General features: G+C 48.7%; 1 protein-coding gene across 2 annotated transcripts in view; it reads left to right on the top strand.

Moving 5' to 3' along the window:
• The window catches only part of PHF10 (PHD finger protein 10), a 678,055-nt gene extending 664,013 nt beyond the window's left edge, over positions 1-14,042 (top strand). For both annotated transcript variants that reach the window (XM_086927105.1, XM_086927104.1), the window contains exon 11: positions 13,820-14,042. In XM_086927105.1, the coding sequence (XP_086783231.1) occupies positions 13,820-13,902 (83 nt within the window). In that variant the 3' untranslated portion in view covers positions 13,903-14,042. The remainder of the gene's footprint in view (positions 1-13,819) is intronic.
• The last annotated feature ends 9,600 nt before the right edge of the window (positions 14,043-23,642 follow it).

Raw genomic sequence — 23,642 nt, 5'->3', positions numbered from 1 at the left:
TGGTTCGTAAACTTAGACATCGCTCACCCTCATCCTTGTGGCTCCCACATGGACATGGCATCCATGGTTCGCCACCTTCCTCGAACTCTCAGTGGTCCCAAACGAGACACTGCCCAACAGGCATGACCACATGCAGAACCATGGAGAAATCAGGCACCTGGATCCCAGGTTTCTCAGCCTTGCAATTTAGCTCTTGAGGTCCTAGAATTTGGACAACTTACTCTCCCACCAGAATGCATGGGTATTCTCAGAGAGGCGCACAGGCCTACTACTTGTGCTTGTTACTCTGCTAAATAGAAGAGATTTGTTCATTATTGTCATTCCAAACATATTGATCATTTAGCGGCCAAAGTGCAAGACATTGTCTGCTACCTCTTTTACTTACAAACTTCTGATTTAGCTTTCGCATCCATAGGAATACACCTAGCGGCTGTAGCTGCTTACCTTCGGAACAGGCAGCACATTATCCTATTCTGAATTTTTCTTTAAAGCCTTCATGAAAGGTCTTAAAAGTCATTCTTCCCCAGGTCCCTCCAGCCTGACATGCAATCTTAACATTGTATTGAGACGATAACATTAATGGACCTAACATACGAATCCCTCAACTTCAGCACCCCAGTTTCTATCCTGGAAGTTAACATTTCTGGTCACCATCACTTCCCGTAGACATGTCAGTGAGCTTCAGGCATTAAGATTGGAAGAACCCTTCTTCTAAACATAGAGTTAGTGTTGTTCCCCGCACCAAACCTAAGTTTCTCCAAATGTGGTTTCACCTCAATGAATCTATTGAACTTCCTGTATTTTTCCCTCCACCTGACTCAGTTGCAGAACTGGCTGTCCATACATAAGATGTTAAACAAGCGCTTGTGTATTATATTGGCGTGGCTTGGGCGCCGGACGGGATGGCTGTGTGAGCGTGTAGCTCCGCGCCGAGTCCCGCAATAATCCTGTGAATCTTGCCTTTTGTGCCCCTGGAGGTACGATTTTGCTGCCTGAGGTGCTGCCAGACCGGAGGGGAGAGTCTGGAACCCAGCGAGACCCCGGGAGCAGCGTGCCGATCAGACATCGGAGCTCGGAGGAACCGGGCTGCAGACAAAGGGAAAATGGCGGCGCTTGGAGCTCGGGAGACTTAGGAGCTGACGGCGTTGAGGTCTCGGAGCCTGATTGAGGGAGCGACTGGAGTGGGGACCCGAGGCTGGGGCCACTGGAGCCGGCGCGGTGCGGCGGAGGCGTTGAACACCCACGATCCGGTGAGAGCGGAGCCCCTCCCCCTCCCCCTCCCCCTCCCGCTTCCCCGCTTCCCGACGAGGGGGCTTGGTGGCTGACTGATTGCTCCTGGGCGGAGGAGCCGACGGCAGCGGTGGCCGGTCACACGTGGAGCTGGTTGGGCTTTGGCGGAGGGGGCCGCGATGGGAGAGGGGCTCGGTCACTCGAATGAGAACCGCTGGGGGCAGTCGGCTAACAGCGTAGCGGCAGCGTGAATGGACCCGGACCCGTGCCCCTCCGGCCCCCGCATGCCCCTGTGAGCAGCTGAGCAACTGGAGCTGGTGGAGTCATTCTGTGTGCCTCGGGACCAGGGGCGGGGGTCGCCCGCCTGGAGTTCTCGAGGCATAGTCATGGCGGCACAGTGAATGGTGAGCTGGGAAGGCTGCCTTAGAGACTGCGGTGTGCTGGTTCGGACAGCAGGCGCGATCGGCCCTGGACAGCGCCCGCCTGCCCTTCTGAAGGTGTGCTGGGGGTTTGCTGCCTTGGACCTTGAGGCTCCTGGAGGCGCTGTGGAAGTGCTGGTGGCCCCATGCAGCACACGGCCGCGGATCAGTGATAGAAGGCTGCAAACAGGATGGTGCTCGGGGGTGCTGTGAGGGCAGAGTGGGCCTGTGATAGTGAATATTGACCCTTGGGTACTCTACCACTGAGCGACGCGGGGAGGTGCCTGGGACCGAAGGGCCTGTAGAGTGAGCACGGTGAACTGGAGTGGCCCATAGCAGCGGCCCGAGTGGCGCACATTTCACAGTCAGGATGGCCGCTCTGGGTGATGGCTTAAACGCGCCACATGGGCGGGAAGGCGCGACTGCTCTGGCCCAAGATGGCGGTGCTCAACCCCCTTCGGAGGCTTCGCCGCAAGAACAGAGGCTGAACAAGCGCCTTGACACCATCCTGGAGGCGATCACCGCGACAAAGGAATCGCTGCATCAGGGCATTGCGCAGGTCGCGACGGGGCTGGACCTACTGAGGGCGGACCACGCTAAGCTCTCTGGTAGAGTAAAAACGAATGAACAACTGCTTCAAGACCTGAAACCAGCGGTGGTCACCGCAGAACATAAACTGACGGATATCCTCGGCCGTCTGGCGATTCTGGAGCGACGAGCGGAGGATGCGGAAAGTCGTAACCGGAGGATTAACGTGCGGGTAGTGGGTCTTCCGGAAAAAATTGAGAAAGGGGACGCGGTGTCCTATATGGAGAACTGGTTTAAAACGGTTGTGGCGCCGGAGGGTTTGTCTCCCTTCTTCTCCCTGGAAAGAGCGCACAGGGTCCCTGCCAAACCGCCCCTGGAGACTAGCAAAACAAGCACTGGCGTTGCCAATAGGTCTCGCAGTAGGAAAGTTGGAGCTATTACAATTGCAATTAACAATGCCTTTTTTTTTTGTTTTCATTTTAAAAACATAAAGGGCTTTGTCATTAACAAAACCAATAGCTCCAACTTTCCTACTGCGAGACCTATTGGCAAGGGTACTTCTTCAGTGGTCACCTAAGACCTCTGTATCCCGGTGCAAATGAACCTGCTGCACCACTGGGAGCTACGCCCCTGTACGTGGCTGCCCATTATTGACATCCATGGGAAACGTACCGCGGCATATGCAACTAAATCAACGGAAATAAGGCACGAGGTTACCCTTAAAAACAAACTCACCACTTACAATTCCACCCGTCAGCCTTTACTAGCAACCCTTTGACAACGCTTAGTAAAAGAAAAAATGTATGGAACATAGAGCTTAACTTTGGTTGTTCCTGTTATTTCAGTGGGTGATTTGTACCACCCTCACGGAAAGCGCCATTTCTCATCCTGGGTGATGGTTGGCGCTTTGGAGAAGGACCAGAAGGAAAGGGCAGAGAATGACCTCAGCATGTGAAGGGCAGAAGTGCGTTCTCATCTCCCCAAAAAACATAAGGAAAGCTGTAAAAAAAAGTGGTGATTCAGGCACGAGCCGGCTGTGGTACCAGCGAGGCAGAACAACAGGTCACCACGGAGAATCATAAAACTGCAAGCAAACAAACACCACAAATGTCCAGCCATGAAGAATCGCCCGCGCAACCTTAAGTACAAGATTCTGTCAACAGCGCTAATAATTGCAAGACGGAAATGTGTTCTTCTGGTCTGAAAAAATAGACATTTGAGGAGGATTGTGCCTGGGGGAAGGATTGGTTATTTTAAGCCACGGCTGTGGACGCCCTCAACAGCCTGGAGTCACAAGTGCAGCCCTTGCAGGGCGGACTCAGGCTTTTATCCTCCTAGAGCCGTACAATCTGTAAGACTGATTGTGTAAAGATCCTCGTATGAAATTCCTCTGAGAGATCCCCAGCGCATACCAAAAGGTGCATACAGTTACTAAAAGTCATAAATGCTAAAGATGGAAAGGGCAGCCAGGCATGAGAGATTTTTAAAAAATGCGCGGGGTCCGTGTTTATTAAAGAAAACAGGGCACGCACCCCCGGCTGTGGGCTGAGATTGCACAGTGTGCGGCGTCGGAAACCATCAATTAAAACAACAAGTTGCCGCCGCGCTGCCTGCGACGACCCGGAAGCGGTTGGGCAGCCGGCCAATCGCAGCGCGGCCCCAACCGGAAGTCCCGCCCCCATCGCAGCGCGAGAGAGAAGAGACTGTCCGAGAGAGGTGAGTGGGGGTGGGGTGTGCGCGTGTGTCTGTTGTAGTGTGTCTGTGCGTGCGTGTGTCTGTCTGCGCGTGTGTCTGTTAAAGGGGGGTGCGTGTGTGTGTATGGAGTGTGTGTATGTGCGCATGCGTGCGGGAGCCTTTGTGTGAATGCGAATAGCAGGCAGGGCGAGGCGACGTGCGCGCTCACGAGCTGCAATCTCCAGGAGGACAGGCTCGTCACAGTCTGATGTCCACAATATTCCCAGAAAAGCGGCAACATAAGTTGTCTCGCATAGACAGCAAAAGCTTCGCTTTTGCTTTCGTCTAGGCGAGACCTAAAAATGGTCAGGGGTTCTGCCCACTTAACCCTCCCATACCTGAGCAGGGTACATCCTAGGATGAAAAAATAGAAACAAAGGGTACCGAAGGGATTGATCCAAATTTAATTCTCAAACCAGAAACAATTAATTCTCTTGTGAAACAGAAATTAAACATGAAAGAATTACATATATGAATTCATCAACACATATGAGCTGGCATCAAGGGAAGCACAACAACCGACAGTCTATCTACAAAATATCACATATACATATATACAAATATACATCACATTTACAGTATCAACTTACTATGTACCCCAAACACAAGATATATATAAAAAAAAATATATATATATATCCTAATTCGGATCAGTGCCTCCACTTAATTTATAATGAGAGCACAAAACAATGGTAGTCCCAAAAGTACAGCACCTGGGGGTTACTAAATCAACCCAGACTATATTTGTATTGGTGCCAATCACACAAAAATCAAACAAATTATTTAATGATAACAGGGGACTCCAATTGAAGTAAAAGGTGTCGACTCGGTCGCGTTTCAGCCAGATGATGTAGGCTTCATCAGGACAATGGGTACTCTATTCTTCTAGGTCCTCGTGATCTCTCTGACAAATATCGGCGGCCAGCAAACACACCCACCCACACAAGGGTGGGGGATTGGGGCAGGAATACATATCTAACCCCAGTACAAGGAATTCTTCCTTTATATATAACAACAATGTGTCCACTTGGATAGGGCAAGAGGAGGGCAGGCGTGGCTTGAATCACACGTACTTTCTGCAGTCCCAAGGACGAGGCGACACGGACAACCGGTGTACGCTGCGGCCGATGGTGGTCAAATTGATGCACTATAAGGACCGCGATTTGTTGATACAGAGAGCACGATCCTAAGGTCCCTTCCAGGTGGACAACAACAAAGTCACGGTCTTCCCGGATTACACGCAGGACGTTCAGAAAAGCAGAGCATCCTTCTTGTCGGTGAAAAAGGAACTGAGAGAGGAGGGGATTCAATACTCCTTGCTCTTTCCTGCCAAACTGAGAGTGATCCTTGATGACAGGACCCACTTCTTTCAGACTCCTGACGAGGCATGGTCGTGGCTTGAACTGTATCGTGCAGGGACGGATCGTGCGCACAAAAGCGGAAGGGAACGGCAGAAGCCAGTCAGGGTCAGAAAGTCACAACGCATCCGCTCCCGGAATAAGCTCAAAAGGGCCGAGCGGGAAGCACAAATGCCAGCTGACAGGAGGGGAGCGCTGGCTGCAACGGCGACCATCACAGGGTCGCAGCAGGAGAAAACATCTGGAGGATCGGAATCGGAGGAGGAGGGAGAGAAATCCGGAGGCGACTAATCAGACATGGGGAATGCGAGGGGACCGGCGGTCACGCCACCAACTGCGGATGGCTTGTTTAATGAGTGAGGCTTGAGAACTTTGAACGATCCAGAGGCAGCTGTTGGTACAGTCTCTCCTGATCTTTATTGGACTACCAGGTATGGGGTTGTACAAGCAGTATGGGACCGTGGGCGCGGGGCGGGAGCTCTACCCACCCTGGATCGGCGCTCCATCGACCTTTTGAGGCCCTTAAGGCCTTCTGTGGTGACGACCACAGGTTAGAATAATGTGTGGGGTGTTGAAGGTTTGGAACGGGGCTGAAGCTGGGTTATTAGGTCCTGTCCTGGGGAGAGGGGGTTGGGGAGTTCTGGGGCATGTTTTGAAGGGGGGATACAATTGCTGCAATGCGGGGGACATTTGTTGGCTAGAGCCACTGTGCAGGAAAGTACTTCATGGGGACGTTACCTAATTTGAAATGTGTTACATGGAATGTCCGGGGTATTCGCACGATGGTGAAACGTCATAAGGTGCATGCCTATTTGGTGAGGAGGGGCGTACAGATTGCAATGCTTCAGGAAACTCACCTGACCAAGAAAGAGTGTGGGGCTTTACAGAAGAGGTGGAGGGGTCAGGTCTTTGGTACGACATACTCAGCATTTGCCAGAGGGGTGCTAATATGGATACGGGCGGGTACGCCATTCCAGGCAACGAGTCAGAGGGTGGATCCCGAGGGTAGATATGTAGCGGTTGAGGGGCGACTCTATGGCAGGGAGGTGGTCCTGTGTAATATATATGCCCCCAACTCCGATCAGGCCCATTTCTTTGAGGGTTTAACGCGTTCGCTGGCCCATTTTTTGGCAGGCCCTATCTTATTGGCGGGAGATTTTAATTCAATATCTGATGTGCAGCTGGATAGGTCGCACCCGCCACTGGTAGACTCCCCGTGCGCAGGCTAGCAGCCCACAGGAAGGAATGGCAGGAGAGGTGGGGATTGGTGGATGTGTGGAGGGAACAGCATCCGGAGATCAGGGATTACTCCTACTTTTCCACACTCCACGACTTACATGTTAGACTAGACTCGGTGTTGTGTAGTGGCCCCTTGGCGACTGTGGTGACTCATTCTGAGTATTTGACTAGGACCATTTCGGATCATAACCCCTTGCTGATCTCGATGCAGTGGCAACAGGCGAGATCGGCGGTTCCATCCTGGCGACTGCGTCCGGATACACTGGAAGATCTGGTGTTTAGCGACACGGTCCGACAGGGCATTGACTGCTACTTTGAGGAAAACGGAGGCTCAGCCACGACCAGGTCGATAGAATGGGATGCGATGAAAGTGGTGGTGAGAGGGGTATGCATGGGTAGGTTTTCAAATGCGAGAAAGACAGTTTTGAATGACCTTAGGAAAGCGGAAGAGGCGTTGAGGGGGTTAGAGCAGCGAAGGCCCGAGCGGCCGGATTTACAGGAGCAACTGATGCAGGCTAAAGAGGTGGTGGCGACTGAGACGGAACGGCTGCGGTGCTATGATTATAAGTTGTATGTTGTCAAGGTACATGAGGAGCGAGATAAAGTGGGCCCGCTTCTTGCCAAGCTAGCTAATCCAGAGCCAAGGGGGTGCCCGGTCCTGAGTATAAGACGAGGGGATGGGGAAGTAGTCTACTCTCAATCAGCGGTCCTAGCGCGCTTTCAGTCCTATTACATGGGACTGTATGAATGCCACCTAGAGGCGGAGATCTCGGAGATAGGCGAATAATTAGATCCGATCCCACTACCGGTGATGGATAGCGAAGAGGCAATAGAACTGGGGGGACCCATCACGTTAGCAGAGATAAGGGGGGCAATTAAACATATGGCACGGAACAAAACCCCAGGGGTGGACGGGTTACCAATAGAATTTTATGTCAAATTTGTTGATACCCTGGCGCCCAGACTACTGGTGGTGTATGCGGAAGCAAAACAAGTGGGGTGCTTGCCTGAATCCATGAGGGAGGCGCTAGTGGTGCCGCTGCTGAAGCCGGGCAGAGATGCGCTGGATGTGACTTCTTACCGACCATTGTCTATGCTAACGGTGGACTACAAGATCTTGAGTCGCATTCTGGCTACCAGGCTACTGCCGCACATGACCACTCTGGTGCATAGGGATCAGGCGGGATTTATCCCGACTAGGAGCACTTCGATGAACATACGTCGTCTGATCCGAGTAATAGATGGCGCTGAAGCATCGGCTCTTGATCCCGTGGTATTGGCAGTTGATATCGAAAAGGCCTTCGATAGCCTTGAATGGGAATACCTGGATGGGGTGCTGTTGAAGTTTGGGGTCGGGGAGGGCTTTCGGAGATGGACGAGGGTGCTTTATTCGTCAGCAAAGGCGCGAGTACGACTGGGGCCTATTGTATCTTCGGCTTATCCGGTTTGTAGGGGAACGAGACAGGGCTGTTCATTGTCCCCTCTGTTGTTTGCTTTGGCGATGGAGCCATTGGCGGCACAGGCACGATCAGGCGCCGTGTATAACGGGATAGCACAAGGGCCAGAGTCGCATTATATATCTCTCTACGCCGATGATCTGTTATTGTATCTGGCGGATCCTGGGCGGTCACTAGAGGCTGCAGTGGACATGCTGGGTAGATTCGGGCAGCTGTCAGGCCTTAGGGTGAACTGGACTAAGACCTGTGTATTCCCATTGCGGAAGAGCACGCTCTGTCCACAGCTGACGAGAGAGGTGGTGTGGGAGCCCTCCTGCTTCACCTATTTGGGGGTGCGCATCTATCATGAGGCCGCGGACCTCTTGGAGGGGAACGTGGAGCGTTGTATTCGCGCGTTGAAGGGTTGCATGGATTTCTGGGCCTCCCTCCCTCTATCTGTGCTGGGTCGAGTGGCATTGTTGAAGATGGTGGCACTCCCGCGACTACTCTATTATTTCCGAACGCTACCGGTGTGGATCCCGCAGAGGATCTTTAAGGAACTGAAGACGTTGGTGACCGGCTTCCTCTGGGGCCACGGACGGCGCAGGGTGGCATTGGATACCCTGACCAGACCCAAGCACGAAGGGGGGATGGCCATTCCCGACTTTGAATTATATTATCTGGCGGCACAACTCCAGGTGTTGACACAGAATGTGGCCAGGGAATTCAGGGGTCCTGAACATGAACGGGGGACTGGCATCCAGAGGTGTGTATTGTCATATATAATTATGCAGCAGAAACTGGATATGAAGGAGCTTGCAATAGAGGAAAGGACGCTTAAATTATGTTGGAATAGGAGCTTAAAGAGAGCAAAAAGAGACCGGCCGTATGCACCGGGAATACCGCTGGGAATGCTGACTGCACTGCCTCACGGGGGGCGATTGGTCCCAACTATTGACATGGGAGGAGCTGGGCTTGCAGGTGGTGGGGGATCTATATATCGATGGGACGCTAGTCCCATATCAGACGCTACAGGAGCAATTTGGCTTGCCGGACGGAACTTTCCTACTGCACGCGGCGGTGGTGGCAGCGATGCAGCGACATTGGAGGGGAGGGCTTGTAGAGCCAGAGGTGACAATGGCATGCCAGTATGTGGTGATGGCAGCGGGCACCGTCAAAGCAGTGACTTGCCTCCATAATAGAATGCTGAACGAGGGACTGGCCCTCCTGCTGGCGCTAAAGTCGCGATGGGAGGCCAGCATAGGCAAGTCCATACCGGACACTATCTGGAACCAGGTGTTGCGTCGGACGTGGAAGGGAACGAGGAACGCACGATTTCAACAGGTGCATTTTTTCATTATCCATAGGGCGTACTTGACCCCGTAGAGGTTGAGACGGCATTTCCAGGTGCTCGATGCCTTGTGCCGAGATGCTTGGCACCAGAGGTGGATCTGGATCATCTATTGTGGGGATGCCCGAAGTTGGGGGCGTACTGGCCGGAAGTAGGGGAACTCCTGAATGCTGTAACGGATAGGGAGGTAGACTTTAATATGGCGGCGTGTCTGCTCCTCTGGTTCCCTCATACCAAAAAGACAAAAATAACGAGTAAATTTATTGATCTGGGAATCATGCTGGCACAACGAGAGATAACTTGGCATTGGAAGTCTGCAGAAGGCCCATCAGTGAGGAGATGGATGGATGAGCTGTTGAAGTGGTCGGGCTGTGAGAGTGTAATCAGGATGCGACAGGCCACTAGGACTGGCAATGAGAAATGCCTGGAGTTGGCGAGGGCCTGGGAGATGGTGGTGCAAGCGCTGCGTGATTATATGACGGACGATGAAGAGGGAGAGTAGAGATAGGACAGTGCTCCATGTAGATCGAATGATTGAGTGTGGATCCTGATGGGTGACGTGCCTCGGCACTAGGACGGATTATGGGTGCCCACATTAGCAGCAGTTGGGGGGGGTGTTTTTGAGTGAGGTAGTTAAGCACCGCGACATAGCTTAGTAGATCCAGATGGATCTGGAATGATGTGGACAGGAACTGTTGGAAACAACCCAGGGTGCAATCTGGGGCTCGATGGTGCAAGGGGGGCGGGCTTTCGGGGGGTAAAAGCAGATACTACACGATGCAACTGACCTGACGCCCGTGAAGGGCACACACTGAGGCATCTTTCGGGGAATGGAAATTTGGCGCGCCGCCCAGCCTCCGGGATGTGGGCTAAATGGCTGTGTAGTGTATTTATGTCACTTTAATCGTCATGATGCCATAAGTGTAATGGTTGGTCTATTTTGAGGTCTTGTTTCTAATTCTGCAATAAAAATATATTTAAAAAAAAGCGCTTGTGTATTATATTGACAGAACTAAATCTTTTAGAAAAAGAAAACAGTTTTTTGTTGCTTCCTCCAAGCCCCATAGTGGGAATGCCATCTCTAAATTAGGCATTGTTAGACATGCTGTGCTAAAGCAAAAATCACCTTAATTATCCCTCCCAGAGCTTATTCCACTAGAAAAAAAGAAGAATCTATGGCCTTTCTTGGGAATATTTCTATTGTTGATCTTTGTAAAACAGCCACATGGTCCACACCACATACTTTTATAAAACAATATTGTGTGGCTGTACTGGCTCGCCAACAAGCCAATGTTGGTGAAGCAGTTCTAAGTACACTTTTCCAAACCACTGCAACACCCACAGGCTAGCCACCACTGTTTTGGGAGTGCTTTACAGTCTATGTGTAGCTACAGCCCAACATGCCTCGAATGGAAAATGTTACTTACCCAGTAAGCATCTGTTTGAGAAATGTCGTGCTGTAGATTCTCATACACCCACCCTCCTCCCCGGGCGCCGATGTAAGTTGCAGTCAACTAAATCTATATTGCTTTTCTTTTTGCATGGACATCTCTCTATACTATGCTTCACTTCACATTTTATCCTCACACGCCATGCGGGAAAACAATCTAACCGTGAAGTTGATAACCATGCCCATTACCAGCAAGAGGAGGAGTGATAATACCTTTTGACTTGGAAGGCTTTCTTAGAAGAAAAACAACTTGCACAAATCCAAGCCAATCACTAGATGGCACAATTATGCACAGCCTGTGAATCTACAGCACTATATGCCATGAAGAGATGCTGACTGGGTAAGTAACATTTTCCTTCTAAAGTGATCTGTCATGAAGCATGAAAAGAGCAGCTGTTACTTTAATGGTATATTTGGCATATGTTTTGGGGAATTTTGCATCCAAGTAATGGTATTTATCCTAAAGATAGCTTCATGGATTATTTCCCAGTCCCTCTGCAGGATGGTGGTGATTCACAATAGTGATATAAGCCAAGAGTACAGGCGTTATTACACTGATAACATTTTGTTAAAAGTAGACGTAGATGCCCCCCTCATGATAGACAAGATTGGAGAGGCAATCCAAGGTCTCCATGCAGGCAGAACCCCGGACCCAGATGGCCTCCCCTTTGAATACTATAGCACATATTGGGACATCGTGCTCCCCATCTTCTCAACTTATACGGAGAGGGAGTGAACAAGGGTGCATTTCCACCAAAGCTGTACCTGGCCACCATTGTGCTACTTCCAATGGCTGACGGCCCGTGGATTACTGCACAGCCTATTGCCCCATATCATTGATTAACACTAATAAAAAATATTTTGCCAATGTTTTTAGAAGTCGACTGCAAAGAGTCCTTGATGCTCTTGTTCACCCTGACCAGTGTGGCTTCATGCCCAATTGTAGTACCTTACACTGTATACGACAGATACACACCACTATAGCCTGAGATCGGGATCTCTCTCGGACCCCGCTGGTGGACTTGGAGAAGGCCTTTAAAAGGATCAACTGGATATACTTGGATCAAGTCCTTTGAATTATGGGCTTTGGGCCCAGATGTCGGGGTTATGTCTTCTCTTCTATCGTGAAACCACAGTTCTGGTCCTCATACAAGGGGAGTTGTCAACCACATTTCCGATCTGAAGGGGCACGAGGTAGGGATGCCCATTGTCTCCCTTCCTTATTGCCATCGAGCCATTAGCTAAGTTAGTATGATGCAAAGTGTGTGGTTGGAATGGAGGGGGGGGGCACTCATTAGAGGACATGTTTGCGCTATACTTAAATGACATTCTCTTTTTTGTCCCCAGTCCTCAGGAGTAGGGGCCTAGAATCCTTAAAGCTGTATGAAGTGGCCTCCGGACTTAGAGTTAATTTGAGTAAATCTCTCCTGGTTCCCCTGATGGGAGATCAGGCTACTGTCACATGGCGATAAGGTATCCCCGTTCGGTGTCCAAGTTTCAAATACCTAGGGGTACACATATTGATAATATCAGAGCTCATCCGTAATATTAACCTCAACCCCCTCCTGAGTAAGACTGAAAGGGACCGTCATAGCTGGTCTAAACGTCTGCTGAATGTAATTGATAGAGTGCCCTAGTCAAAATGATGGTCCTTTCGTGCTTCCTGCATGTGATGCAGTATTTCCCACTCCCTATTCCACATGGGTGATGTACTGTTGTGTCAGCATTAATTTGTGCCTTCCTCTGGGGGGTTATCCCCCATGTATCGCGCAAGACAAATGCCGGCTGTTGGTTTACGATGGGGGGGTTTGTGGGTCAGCAGATGATAAACTGTACTGCTGGGCCTCCCAACTCCTGGTCATCTATGATAGGTTGAATGGCGGCTGTATAATGTCATTGCTGTGTTATATGGCCAGCCCATGGCATACCCTAGAGATCACAAGGATCGTGATCTTAATTTGGCAGGCTGCTCATAGACTCACAGAGTGGGTGCTTTTGAAGACTTGGACTGTTAAGAGGCCTGTATGACTTCCCTGGAGATTGCTATATCGGCACAACTTCGAATGATTTAGCTACACTATCTACACTGACCAATTTCACGCCCCGGTGAGATTTCACACTGACAACACATGCACCCGCTGCTTGCACCCGAGGCAGTCTTCTTTCAAATTCAGTGGCAATACCTGAGAAATGCTAAATACTAGAAGCAGATCTCCCATACCCTAATGCGAATTTTAGAGCGGCTGAATGAATTTCCACGTAAGATGGCCTTCCAGGGCCTCTTGGATGATGTGGTGGTACCGTGCCCTGGTTGAGGTGGCCACGATCGTGGCAAAACGTGACATCGTGTGCAAAATGGTCTTCCCCGGATCCACCAACCCTGACTGAGTGGAAATGGGCGACGGGTGATGGACTAGTGTGCTAAACTAGAGAAGTACATTTATGCAGTCGAAGGGTGACCAAAGAAATACCACAAAATATGGGGGCATGGTGGGGATACTTTGGACTGTTGACTTAATCATGCCATGAAGGTAAAGAGGAGGTGGATCTGGACAAACAGGGCTGCGCAGCGGGATGAGGGAGGGACTCTATTTTATTGCATTGTGTTTAACCCCTTGGCTGCGGCGGTAATTCCGCTGCTGTGCTGGGGGGGAGGGGGGGCGCACAGCGCTCCCATGCTCGTGACGGAACCGCTCCGTCACGAGCCTCGGGGGCGCTGTGCTTGTGACGGAGCGGTTCCGTCACGGCCCCGCCCGCTCAATGGAGCGCTTAGCGCAGGCGTGAAATCAGCGCCGCGCAGGCGTGCCAAGCGGACCGTGCCGGAACCGCTCCGTCACCAGCACAGCGCGACCGAGGCTGGTGACGGAGCGGTTCCGTCACCAGCATGGAAGGGGTTAATGTATATTAATGTACATTAAAAACAATAACATTTGACTAGTAAAGTAACCTTTGCCTAAATAAATACAAAACAAATTCCACTTACTGTAGACACAAGCATTGGCTGTTCTATTTACCTTTGCTTACTCAATTTTTCAGTGTGTTGTATTAACATATTTTTTTTGTTTTTACTTTAGGCCGCTGGATTTGTGATTGCTGTCAAAATGGTCCACCGACCCCCAAAAAAGGCAGAAAACCAAAAAACAGCAAAGAAGGATGACGGGATATTTTTAACAATCATGCAAGCTTTACACAACAATGGTGCTAAAAGACCAATCAGTTTCTGTACGTGGTGCAACATGATAGCTATGACACTTTTTCACATTTCTACAGCAAATAAAAATATTGAATTCCACGTAACTCACCTGTATGGTTATCTTATTCAGTTACGAATTACAATTTGATTTTGAACTTTTTTCAATAAAATGCATGCGATGTTCTCAAATATACGATTGTTCTCGCCACTGAACTGCATGTAAGGTTTCATGCATTTCTTTTAATAAACTTCATTCACTGCAATTCATCTCAGTGGCGCCAAAACATATAAACCCGTTCCACTGATTAATAATACTCCCAGTAAAAGATGATCACAGTTCACTACTGCCCTCTATTTTGCAATTGGTTGCTGTTCTAAGCTTTTTTGCATTACTTTCTAATCCATGGTTAAAAGGTAGAGATGTAAAGATCACTTTTTTAGTCACTTGCCACTGCCAAAATATCTTAATCTGTACAATCTCGAATGGCTCTTCTCAAAAGACTTTCATTGTCCTGCGATTATGCAATACTTAGGGATTATCAACAGTTTGTGGACATTATGCATAACAGACCCAGTGTCTTCTGATAAGTACTCCTTTGCTTTCACATGCCCCTTGACAGGAAAACTGCTTCTCCTTAGTCCATAGGCCACAGGGAGATTCCTAAGGGTTTAAAGTTGAGTAGCCTCAAAGTCTGCAACATGTGAGAGCTCTACAGAGTGATCTGATTTATCATTGCCACATACAAAAGTGCTCTTATGGCCTAAATCTACAGATCTTTAGGAACTTATCAGAATGAGTAGGATGGAGGTTATAATGAAATGTTAGTATGCCTCTGAGTTACTTTATGTGCCTTTGGCCTACGCTGGTCATCATATCAGCATTTGTGGTCCCGCCATTGTTTCCACTAGGACTCAGGGTTCCTTTCCAAAACTGAATTCTAATACATTAGTTGGGAGCCTTGTGGTTGCCCACTCTTCTTTGTGTGTAACTTGCTATATTTATCTCAAGGTCATCATGCTGGCAGGATGAGGTCCTTTCACCCTGAGAACAACATTATTTATGAGTATAGAAAGTGCAGGAGTACTCTAGCATGCATTTGTGAAGTAGCAGCCCTGCAACATCTAATTGCTTACTAGTAAAAGTGCAAACAGGATGCTTTCTTTTCTATTTGTAATTATGTCTGAATATTCCCATTTTATATGTTTTTGGGGCCAATTCACAAAAGCTTTGAAGGGCATGTAAAAGAATACTAAAGGAGTACTACGTTATGCACTCCAAAATGCCTTTGTGCCCCATATGTTCATTGATATAATTCACATGTCACAGTCTGGACTGAGTCTTCAGAAACCCAGCTTATGTAGCAAGTCACTTACCTTCAGTAATGCTCTCTCTAGTAGAGACTCTACCTAGTCGCAGATTCCTCACCTTTTGAATTTTCCCCAGGCGCCTGATTAGATCTGTAAACTTAAGCACTATCTCTGCCCTACAGCAGGTAGCACTGTGTGGCTTCACACTGACATTGATCCACTCCGAAAATGGCGTGGAGAGCCCGTATAGGTGCCACTCCCACGCGCTGACATCAGTTGTTTTCGAGACTGTCTACACCCCTAATAGCAGCACTCCAACAGAAAATTGGCTTTGAAAAGTGTGCAGATTACTAGACTTAGGATCTTATTAATAGATAGAGCCCAATTCACAGAACTGTGTGTAGATTGGTGGTTCGGTAAGGATAGAGACTTCTAACAGCAGATTCCACACCTTTTGAATAGATACCAGAGTAGCACCCATTGGGAGGTGGCTCTGTGGTCTGGTTCAAACAAAGAAGTCCTTTTGGACTGAGTGGGTGAAATACCCCTCTTGGCGAATGTATGGGGTAACACCGACATACCTGCCTGACAGATCTCTAGGACAGGAACTCCGCACACCAACCCAGTGGTAGCAGCCTTGGCCCTGGTAGAATGAGCTCACAGTCCTTCTAGAGGCTGTTTTTTAGCAAATGAGTAGCAGATCTTGATGCAGGGCGCTGTCCACTGGGAGATGGTGCATTTCTGCATGGCTTTGCCTTTTTTGCTCCCATGGACTCCACAAAGAGCTGATCATCCACCCGGTGTCCCTTTGGTATGATAGATGTAAAAGCTCAGCGCCCTTTTGGGGCCCAGGCAATAAAGTCTCTTCTCCTCCTTAGAGAGGTGGAGTGGAGCATCGAACGCCAGTGGGTTGATTGTTTGACCAACGTGGTATGACATCACAACTTTTGGCAAGAAGGATTCTCACATCTGAAGAACACGGTGTATGGCGGATGGACGCAGAGAGCCCGCATCTCTTTCGCTAAACTGCTGGCATAGTGACGAAGAACACTATCTTGAGAGTAGGAAGCCACAGTAGGCAGCTGTGAAGCAGCTCAAATGGAGTGCTTATCAAAAATGTTAGCACCAAGATAAAGTTCTACTGTGGTATGAAAGGGGAGAGGGAGGGCACAACTGTTGTTGGTCTGGAACCAGTCTGAAAAAGAGCCAAAAGGTACCCTTTACCTAGGCCCAAAGCAAAGCCTTGCTGTTCAAGAGATAAAACAAACAAAAGAATGTCAGATAACTTGGTCTGGAGGGGTTCAGTCTGGCCTGTGCCACACCAAACCACAAATGTGTCCCAATGACAGGCGTAAACAGTTTTTCTCAAGGAATGCATGGTCTGCCAAGATGTATAGATGTATGCTTCCAGCAAGCTTGGTTGCACCCCCCTTGGGGCACTCCTTAATGTATCCCTCAGGACTTTAAATAGTTGAGATCCACTCTTTTTGCTGTTTTCACGAATTTATTCATTCAGTGAAATTCTATTTTGCATTTTTATTTTCATTTCCATTACTTTTTCAATATGCCATATGTTGATTTCAACATGTTACGTTTCTGATGTGCTCCAATACATTTCGAGCTGAGAAGCTCTTCATTAGGGAGTACAATCTAGAATATAATTACAACCAAAATGCATTATGAAACTAGGATTATCTTTACAAAAAACTTAAATACAGATAAATGTCATGCTGCTTGGATAGGTGCTCTCTTTCATGCAATTATGTGTACATTCAGTTGTGGTGACCCAAAGAAAACATGCTGTTTATGTATTATCCGGTACGAATTCACTCACGTGTTATCACATTGAATAGGCTTCACGGGTAGCTGTGCGGGAAAGAAGGTTACATTCGCATGAATACCATGTTTGTCGTTACTATATCTCATTAATATTTATGAACCCGTTTTGTGGTTCAAATCACACGCTATTGACGAGATCGCACGTAGTTCTGGCTTGTTTACAAGTATGTTTGTCGGAAGCTATTGCCACTAGTGTGCTGAAAAAACATGATATTCTCGCTGATTCTATTAAAAGGTCTAATACCCTCCTAATAATGCTCCCTAAGCATTATTAGCATTTTAATAGAATCTTATATTCTATATTATACTCCCTGATGAAGAGCTTCTCAGCTCGAAATGCATTGGAGCACATCAGAAACGTAACATGTTGAAATCAACATGTGGCATATTGAAAAAGTAATGGAAATAAAAATGGAAAATAGAATTTCACTGAATGAATAAATTCGTGAAAACAGCAAAAAGAGTGGATCTCAACTATTTAAAGTCCTGAGGGATACATTAAGGAGTGCCCCAAGGGGGATGCAGCCAAGCTTGCTGGAAGCACACATCAATACATGTTTATGACGTTATACCATTGGGACGGAAACGTTACCCCTGGGAACAACCTACAAACATAAGAAAGAATTAATAACACATTGAAATTAGTCAACAAAAGAATCCTTAAAATTAGGCTGTGCGCAAGCTATCTACTTCACAATACAATCGAACGGTCTGCCAAGATGACATCCACAACCTCCGGAGGGAGGTTAAAGGTGTTGAGCTGCCACCGTTGAATCTCTATGCATAAAGGTGGAGAAACCTGTCCTGTTCCAGTGACAGCAGGTCCTCACAGAGTTGCAGTCAGGTCAGAAGACACACGCTCAAGCCAAGGAGTTCTGGTAACCAAAACTCTCCATGCCCATTCCGGGGCCACCAGGATGACTTGCGCCTGGTCAGGCCTGATCCCCAGAATTCAGGGCAAAAAAGATATTGGCGGAAGGCATACAAGAATCCTGCGGTCCAATCTAGGCGGAATGCATCTTCCAGTGAGAGACACTCCAAAGCGCAAACGTGCTGACATTGGACGTTCTTTGCAGCGGTGAATAGAACACACCAGGGTTCTCCCCATGTGCGGAAGAGACCTTGCACCACCTCTGAGTGCAACTGCCTTTAGTGAACTGCTAGGCGTTAATGGCTGAGTTCATCCACCCTGGCATACAAAGATCCTGGCAAATTGGGTGCCGGGCCGCGGAACCCGTCAGGGGCGCCCGCTCTCGCCCCTACTATTCGCCCTGGCCATTGAGACGTTGGCAGTGCGTATGAGAGCGGAATTGGACCAGTGGAGTATCTGGGTGGGAGACAACAACCACATCATCTCCTTATAAACGCGGACTATTCGCTCTTATACTTAGTCCCCCGTCTTTTTCGCCACCGGGACAGATTCGGGCAGGTCTCTGGCCTGAGACTCAACCGTAACAAATCATTGATCTTCCTGCTGGCGGGCATGACTTCTGTGCTCTTGGGGGACCTCCCAGTCTTAGAGGTCAGATGGGAACCGGCAAACTTCAGGTACCTGGGGGTTCAGATTGCCTTGACCAATGCACAGTTAATAGCCCTAAACTTAGACAGGACCCTTGCAGCCCTGCAGGGATCAGTGAATTTCTGGAACTCTCCCATTGTCCTTAATTGGCAGACTTGCCATCTCAAAGATGGTAATGCTCCCTAGGTGCCTTTATGCGCTTCAAAACTCACTCTGCCTGAATCCGATCTGAGTATTCAAGCAATTGAACACAATCCTGACTTCATTACTGTGGGCGGGGAAGCGGAGTAGAGTAGGCCTCAATACCCTGACACAGGAAGACGAGGAGGGGGATTGGAGGCCCTGCGCTTTGACCTGTACTATTACGCCACCCAGCTGCAGCCTGCGGCTCGCTGGATGGCAGAAGGGGGCAATTGGGAAAACGACTATTGGCTGGCAGGGCAGACCCAGAGGCCCTCCAAATTGCGCTGATGAAGGGCAGGGGGCGGAGGGGGACCTCCCATATATAGTGCATCAAACAGCGAGCATATGGCAGCTGTTTGTGGGAAAGGTGCTGCGTCAGGCGCCATTTCATAGAGGGCTTCCTATTCGGATCCTGGCCTCCATCAGAGATATGGGTACACACATGTTCTTCCAGGCCTGGAGGGACGGCGGCTGCGAGGTCCTTGCAGACCTTTTCCCGAATGAGACCTTCATAACCTATGAACAAGCAAGTGAGAGTTTCGCTCTTAGGCAGGGTCATTATCTGCAATACAGGGAAATTCAGGAAGTAGTCAGTCACCTGGCCACAATATCCGTGTATTCCCCAACCAACACTTACCTTAGATATTCTGCTAACATGCGGATCCGGTCACAGGATGATATCTCTCCTATATAAAGCCATGAAGCAGGACTCTACTGCCCCACCACCACGGTTAAGGGCTGCATGGGAGAGGGACCTTAACACCCAACTAGACGAGAGGGCTTGGGTGTCTATTAGTAAACTTACACATACAGTCTCCTGTAATGCTAGGGTCAAACTGATCCACTATAACTTGTTAAATCGCATTTACCTCACACCAGTGAAGTTGAGACGCATCTCCCATAACAAGGATGGTAAATGTTCCAGGTTTGCATCTGAGAAGGCAGATTTTAACCACCTGGCGTGGGAGTGCCTTGAGGTGAGACAGTTCTGGACACTGTTGGCTGAAAAAGTGCGCACAACCACAGGTCTTCCGCTTAGGGAGGAACCCTTGCAATGCCTGCTGGCCCAAATACGTAGACCTAAAAAACGGATACTACCCTATAACCTACTTCACCTGATGCTTGTTCTGGCCAGACATAGGGTGGCCATAACTTGGATGGGGCAGAGAAGCCCAGACATAGCAGTGTGGCTCAGAGACATCAGGGAATAGGCTTTAGCCAAGGAAACGCACAAACACACATGAAACTAACGCGTAAAGATGAAGGGCTCCAGGCAGCTCTCATGGAATGGAAAGAACTGTGCAGTTCAGGGCTTGTATCGGGGGGGGATAGAGCAAAGTACCTCTGAGAGCAGCGGGTGTGACACAGGCTGAGAGGAAAGCCAGGGGAGGTAGGGCAAGGGCGGATAGTTGTAAAGAGTGCTTGCCCCAAGGCAAATTGTTTTTAATGATGTCCTGTATGATGTGATACTCTTGGCTAATCTTTTTGTGGACTCTAAAATATCTCACAGTGATCTCAACATTGGAAAATGTTGCCCAAGGCGCTTACCTAATACTGTATGCTGTAATGTTGATTTTACTTGTCACGATAACATGGAAAAATAAAGTTTCTAAAAACAAATATCCTGCCGAAGGACCCAGCGTGTTACTGTACCACATGGCTGTGGTGTTGTCTGTAAGCACCTGAACCAGCCTCCCTTCGGTGAATTGAAGGAAGGCTTTGGAATGCCAAACCGATGGCCTGCAGCTCCAGGAGGTTGAGAAGGTGACAGGCCTGTGGTCTCTGCCAGAGACCAGAGGCCTCTAATTTCCACCTCAACCCAGAAGGGGCGAATCTGTCACCGCTATCCACTCATTGGGTTAGAAAGAGGGGTCAACCGTTGACCCAGTCGCGGTCCAGTAACCACCACTGCATATCTGTCTCACACTCCTGCAAAATCAAGACATGGAAGGAGAGGTTCTCTTGATTTTGGGCCAAATCAGACTGCAGATCTCACTGCAGGGCACACATATGCCACCTAGCACGCTTGACCAGCAGGATGCCGGAGGCCATTAGTCCCAAAAGCCTTAGTTGACCTCACTGAGGGCAGAGGCTGAGAGATCAGAAAAATAGCTCGAAGACAGAGACTGAAAGATCCAGATAATAGCCTGAATGTCCTGGACTCTTTTTTTCAGCGAGAAAGAGACAAAACCAAACCATGTCCAGAATGGTCCAATGAAGGGCAACATTTGAGGAGGTGTCAAGGGCCTTCAACTGCCAGACCTCCTGACAACGTTCTGAGGAGACTGCGAACGATCTGCAGTGGTGGTTAGTGGACTGTAAACCCCTCTCTCTTTCCCACTCATATCTGAAAGTGGTGATGGATACATTGCTTCTGGGTTCGGGTGGCTATCAGGGAGAGATGGAGATCAGAAGTCTGTAGTATCCGGTCAAGCCCTGACTCAATATCAGCCTTATGGTGCTGAGGGCCATCCGCTTAGCATTGAAAGCCTTTCTTCTATCCATCAAAGGGAGGCTTGCTCAGGTGCCCATGGACAACATCACTGCCATGTGGTACTGCAACAAATAGGGTGGGGTGAGGTCATGAATGCTGTGACAGGAGGCCCTGCACATCTGGAAATGCCAAGACCACCAAGTGATCTTCCTGGTCATGAATCATCTGGCAGGCTCTTTCACAAATGGGATGAACCTTGGTTCGAACAATTTGCCACTGCCGAGTACATGCAATGTCAATACCTCTGCGTTTTTTAGTTTCCAAGGCATCACTCGCTCGGAGATGTGTTCTGCCTCTAAAGGAACTCGGGACTTCTATATGCCTTTATGCCGATAACACTCCTGCCCTGAAGAAGATCAGGAGCAGCTGTGCCCAAGTCATCCTAGTGGCTCTGGATCAGGCATGCAGAGTATGGTATCCAGAACTTATGGGTTTAAGCATCTGTCGTCTGATCTGTCTGCCCTTCTGGGAGGATCTGCTCTCACAGCAGCAGAGCAGATTCTGCACCTGGGCCTCCGCAATTTTCACCGTCATGCTTGGAGATTGATCAGTGACAGATGACCACCTTTGACCTTCCTTCGGAATTGGTCGTCATCTTGACAGTCAGGCGTCCCTCGACAAAAACTGTATACACCTGTCATTGGGACAAATTTGTAGCTTGGTGCGGTACACAGCAGATAGACCCCCTCCAGGCAAAGTAGTAATGTCTTTGGTTAAGGGGTGAGCATAGGGAACCAGTGTCCTGGGCACTTTGCCTATTAAACGTTTTTCTTTACTGACTTCGGCTTCGCTATGTCACTTCTTAACCCAGCCGGGACACACATTACAAAAGGAACGAGCTGCACAAGGGTCCTGGGAGGGTTTTTCCTTGAGGTGTGGGTGGTCTGTCTTACTGGCAGCTTGTTCAGCGCCCGAGGCGTTCAGGTAGGATGGAAGCACATCCAATTTAGGCGAGGAGACTCACACCATTTAATATGGTGAGGAAATAAGGGTATGTCCTGTGCACTTTGTGTATTAGAGTCAGCCTCCCTCTTTTTATTGTGCAGTGCTTGGCCATTCATGGTGCAATTTGAACAGTGTATATGTAGCAAAATTCTAAATATTCTTGTGCTGAGAAACAGTATATTGGGTCGCAGTATTAGATTGTTGCAGTAATCTAGTTTACAAGCAGTGTGTTAATCAGAACATTAGCAGTGTGGACGGGTAATGCTCCTGGGATTATTTCTTCTGTTAAGTAGCTGTAATCAACTCATGTAGCTGTGAATGCTCTGAAGAACTGTAGTCACAAACTCTTATTAAATAGGGTCCTTAAGTTCCAGCCAGAGGAGGAAGAAAGAAGAACATCATTGGGATCACCATCATGTAAAGGGTAAAAAAACTACAGGTCCAGGACAGAACCATGAGGCTCACTAACAGGTAGGAGGGCAGCAGGTGGCAAGTGGAGAAACAGCAGAAGGCCATGAAAGATCAATCGGTGAGATAGGAGATCTACTCTTTGGCTTTACCATCAAACAAGGTGAGATCTACAAGTAAGGTTGGGTGGCCAGCCTATCAGTGTCTAAGATGTGCTGAGATGAGGACCTTGTAGATAAGCCTGTGAGGGCAGTTTAGGCCCAGCACTAATTGCTTTATTAACCTTCCAGCTTCCTCAAAGTTGCTTAAAAATGCACCGTTTGTCCACTCTTTTTTCAAGATTTTCTTGGGGTGAGAACCCCCCACACCCCCCGTAGGTTGTACGAGCTTGCTCGCTCGCTGCAGTGACGTACGACAATGTTACGCCTCACCCTTTCAAATGTCACCAACTGCCACTGCATGTACTTACTTCCATTGTGCGTCTATGTACCTTCCATGTACTTGGATCTGTGTGTCTGTTACCTTTCTCCTGAAAAAGCATATCCAATGCACTACCCTATTTCTCATCCTGTACCTCTATCAATATCCTTAACCTATATATACTTATCTCTTCTATGCATCTATATACTGTCAATGTACTTATGGATCTATATATTTATCACTTCCTTCTAATTTAGCATTTCAAAAGCACTACCCTATTTCTCAGCCTATACTTCTCTCAATATATCCTCTGGCCCAACCCTCTGTCTCTCTCAAACTTCTTTCTACTACTCTTTCCAATGCACTACCCTACCTCCCACCTTATACATCTATCAATATATCCTCTACATGCACTCTCTCAATTACCCCAAACCCCATACCACTACTATGATCCCCAAAATAACCCTTTCTAGACTTTGCTATTCTACCCCTCCTTGCATCATCTGACACCTCTTTTTACTATACCGATCCCCCAAAACAAACCTTTATAAACTCTTCCCTCTGACTCTTCCCCTCCAAAACCCCTTT

Source organism: Lissotriton vulgaris, chromosome 6 (genome assembly GCF_964263255.1).
Source record: "Lissotriton vulgaris chromosome 6, aLisVul1.2, whole genome shotgun sequence".
NCBI classification, from domain to species: Eukaryota; Metazoa; Chordata; class Amphibia; order Caudata; family Salamandridae; genus Lissotriton; species Lissotriton vulgaris.
The sequence above is the reverse complement of the archived record's forward strand: the minus strand, read 5'-3'. Positions and strand labels throughout refer to the sequence as shown.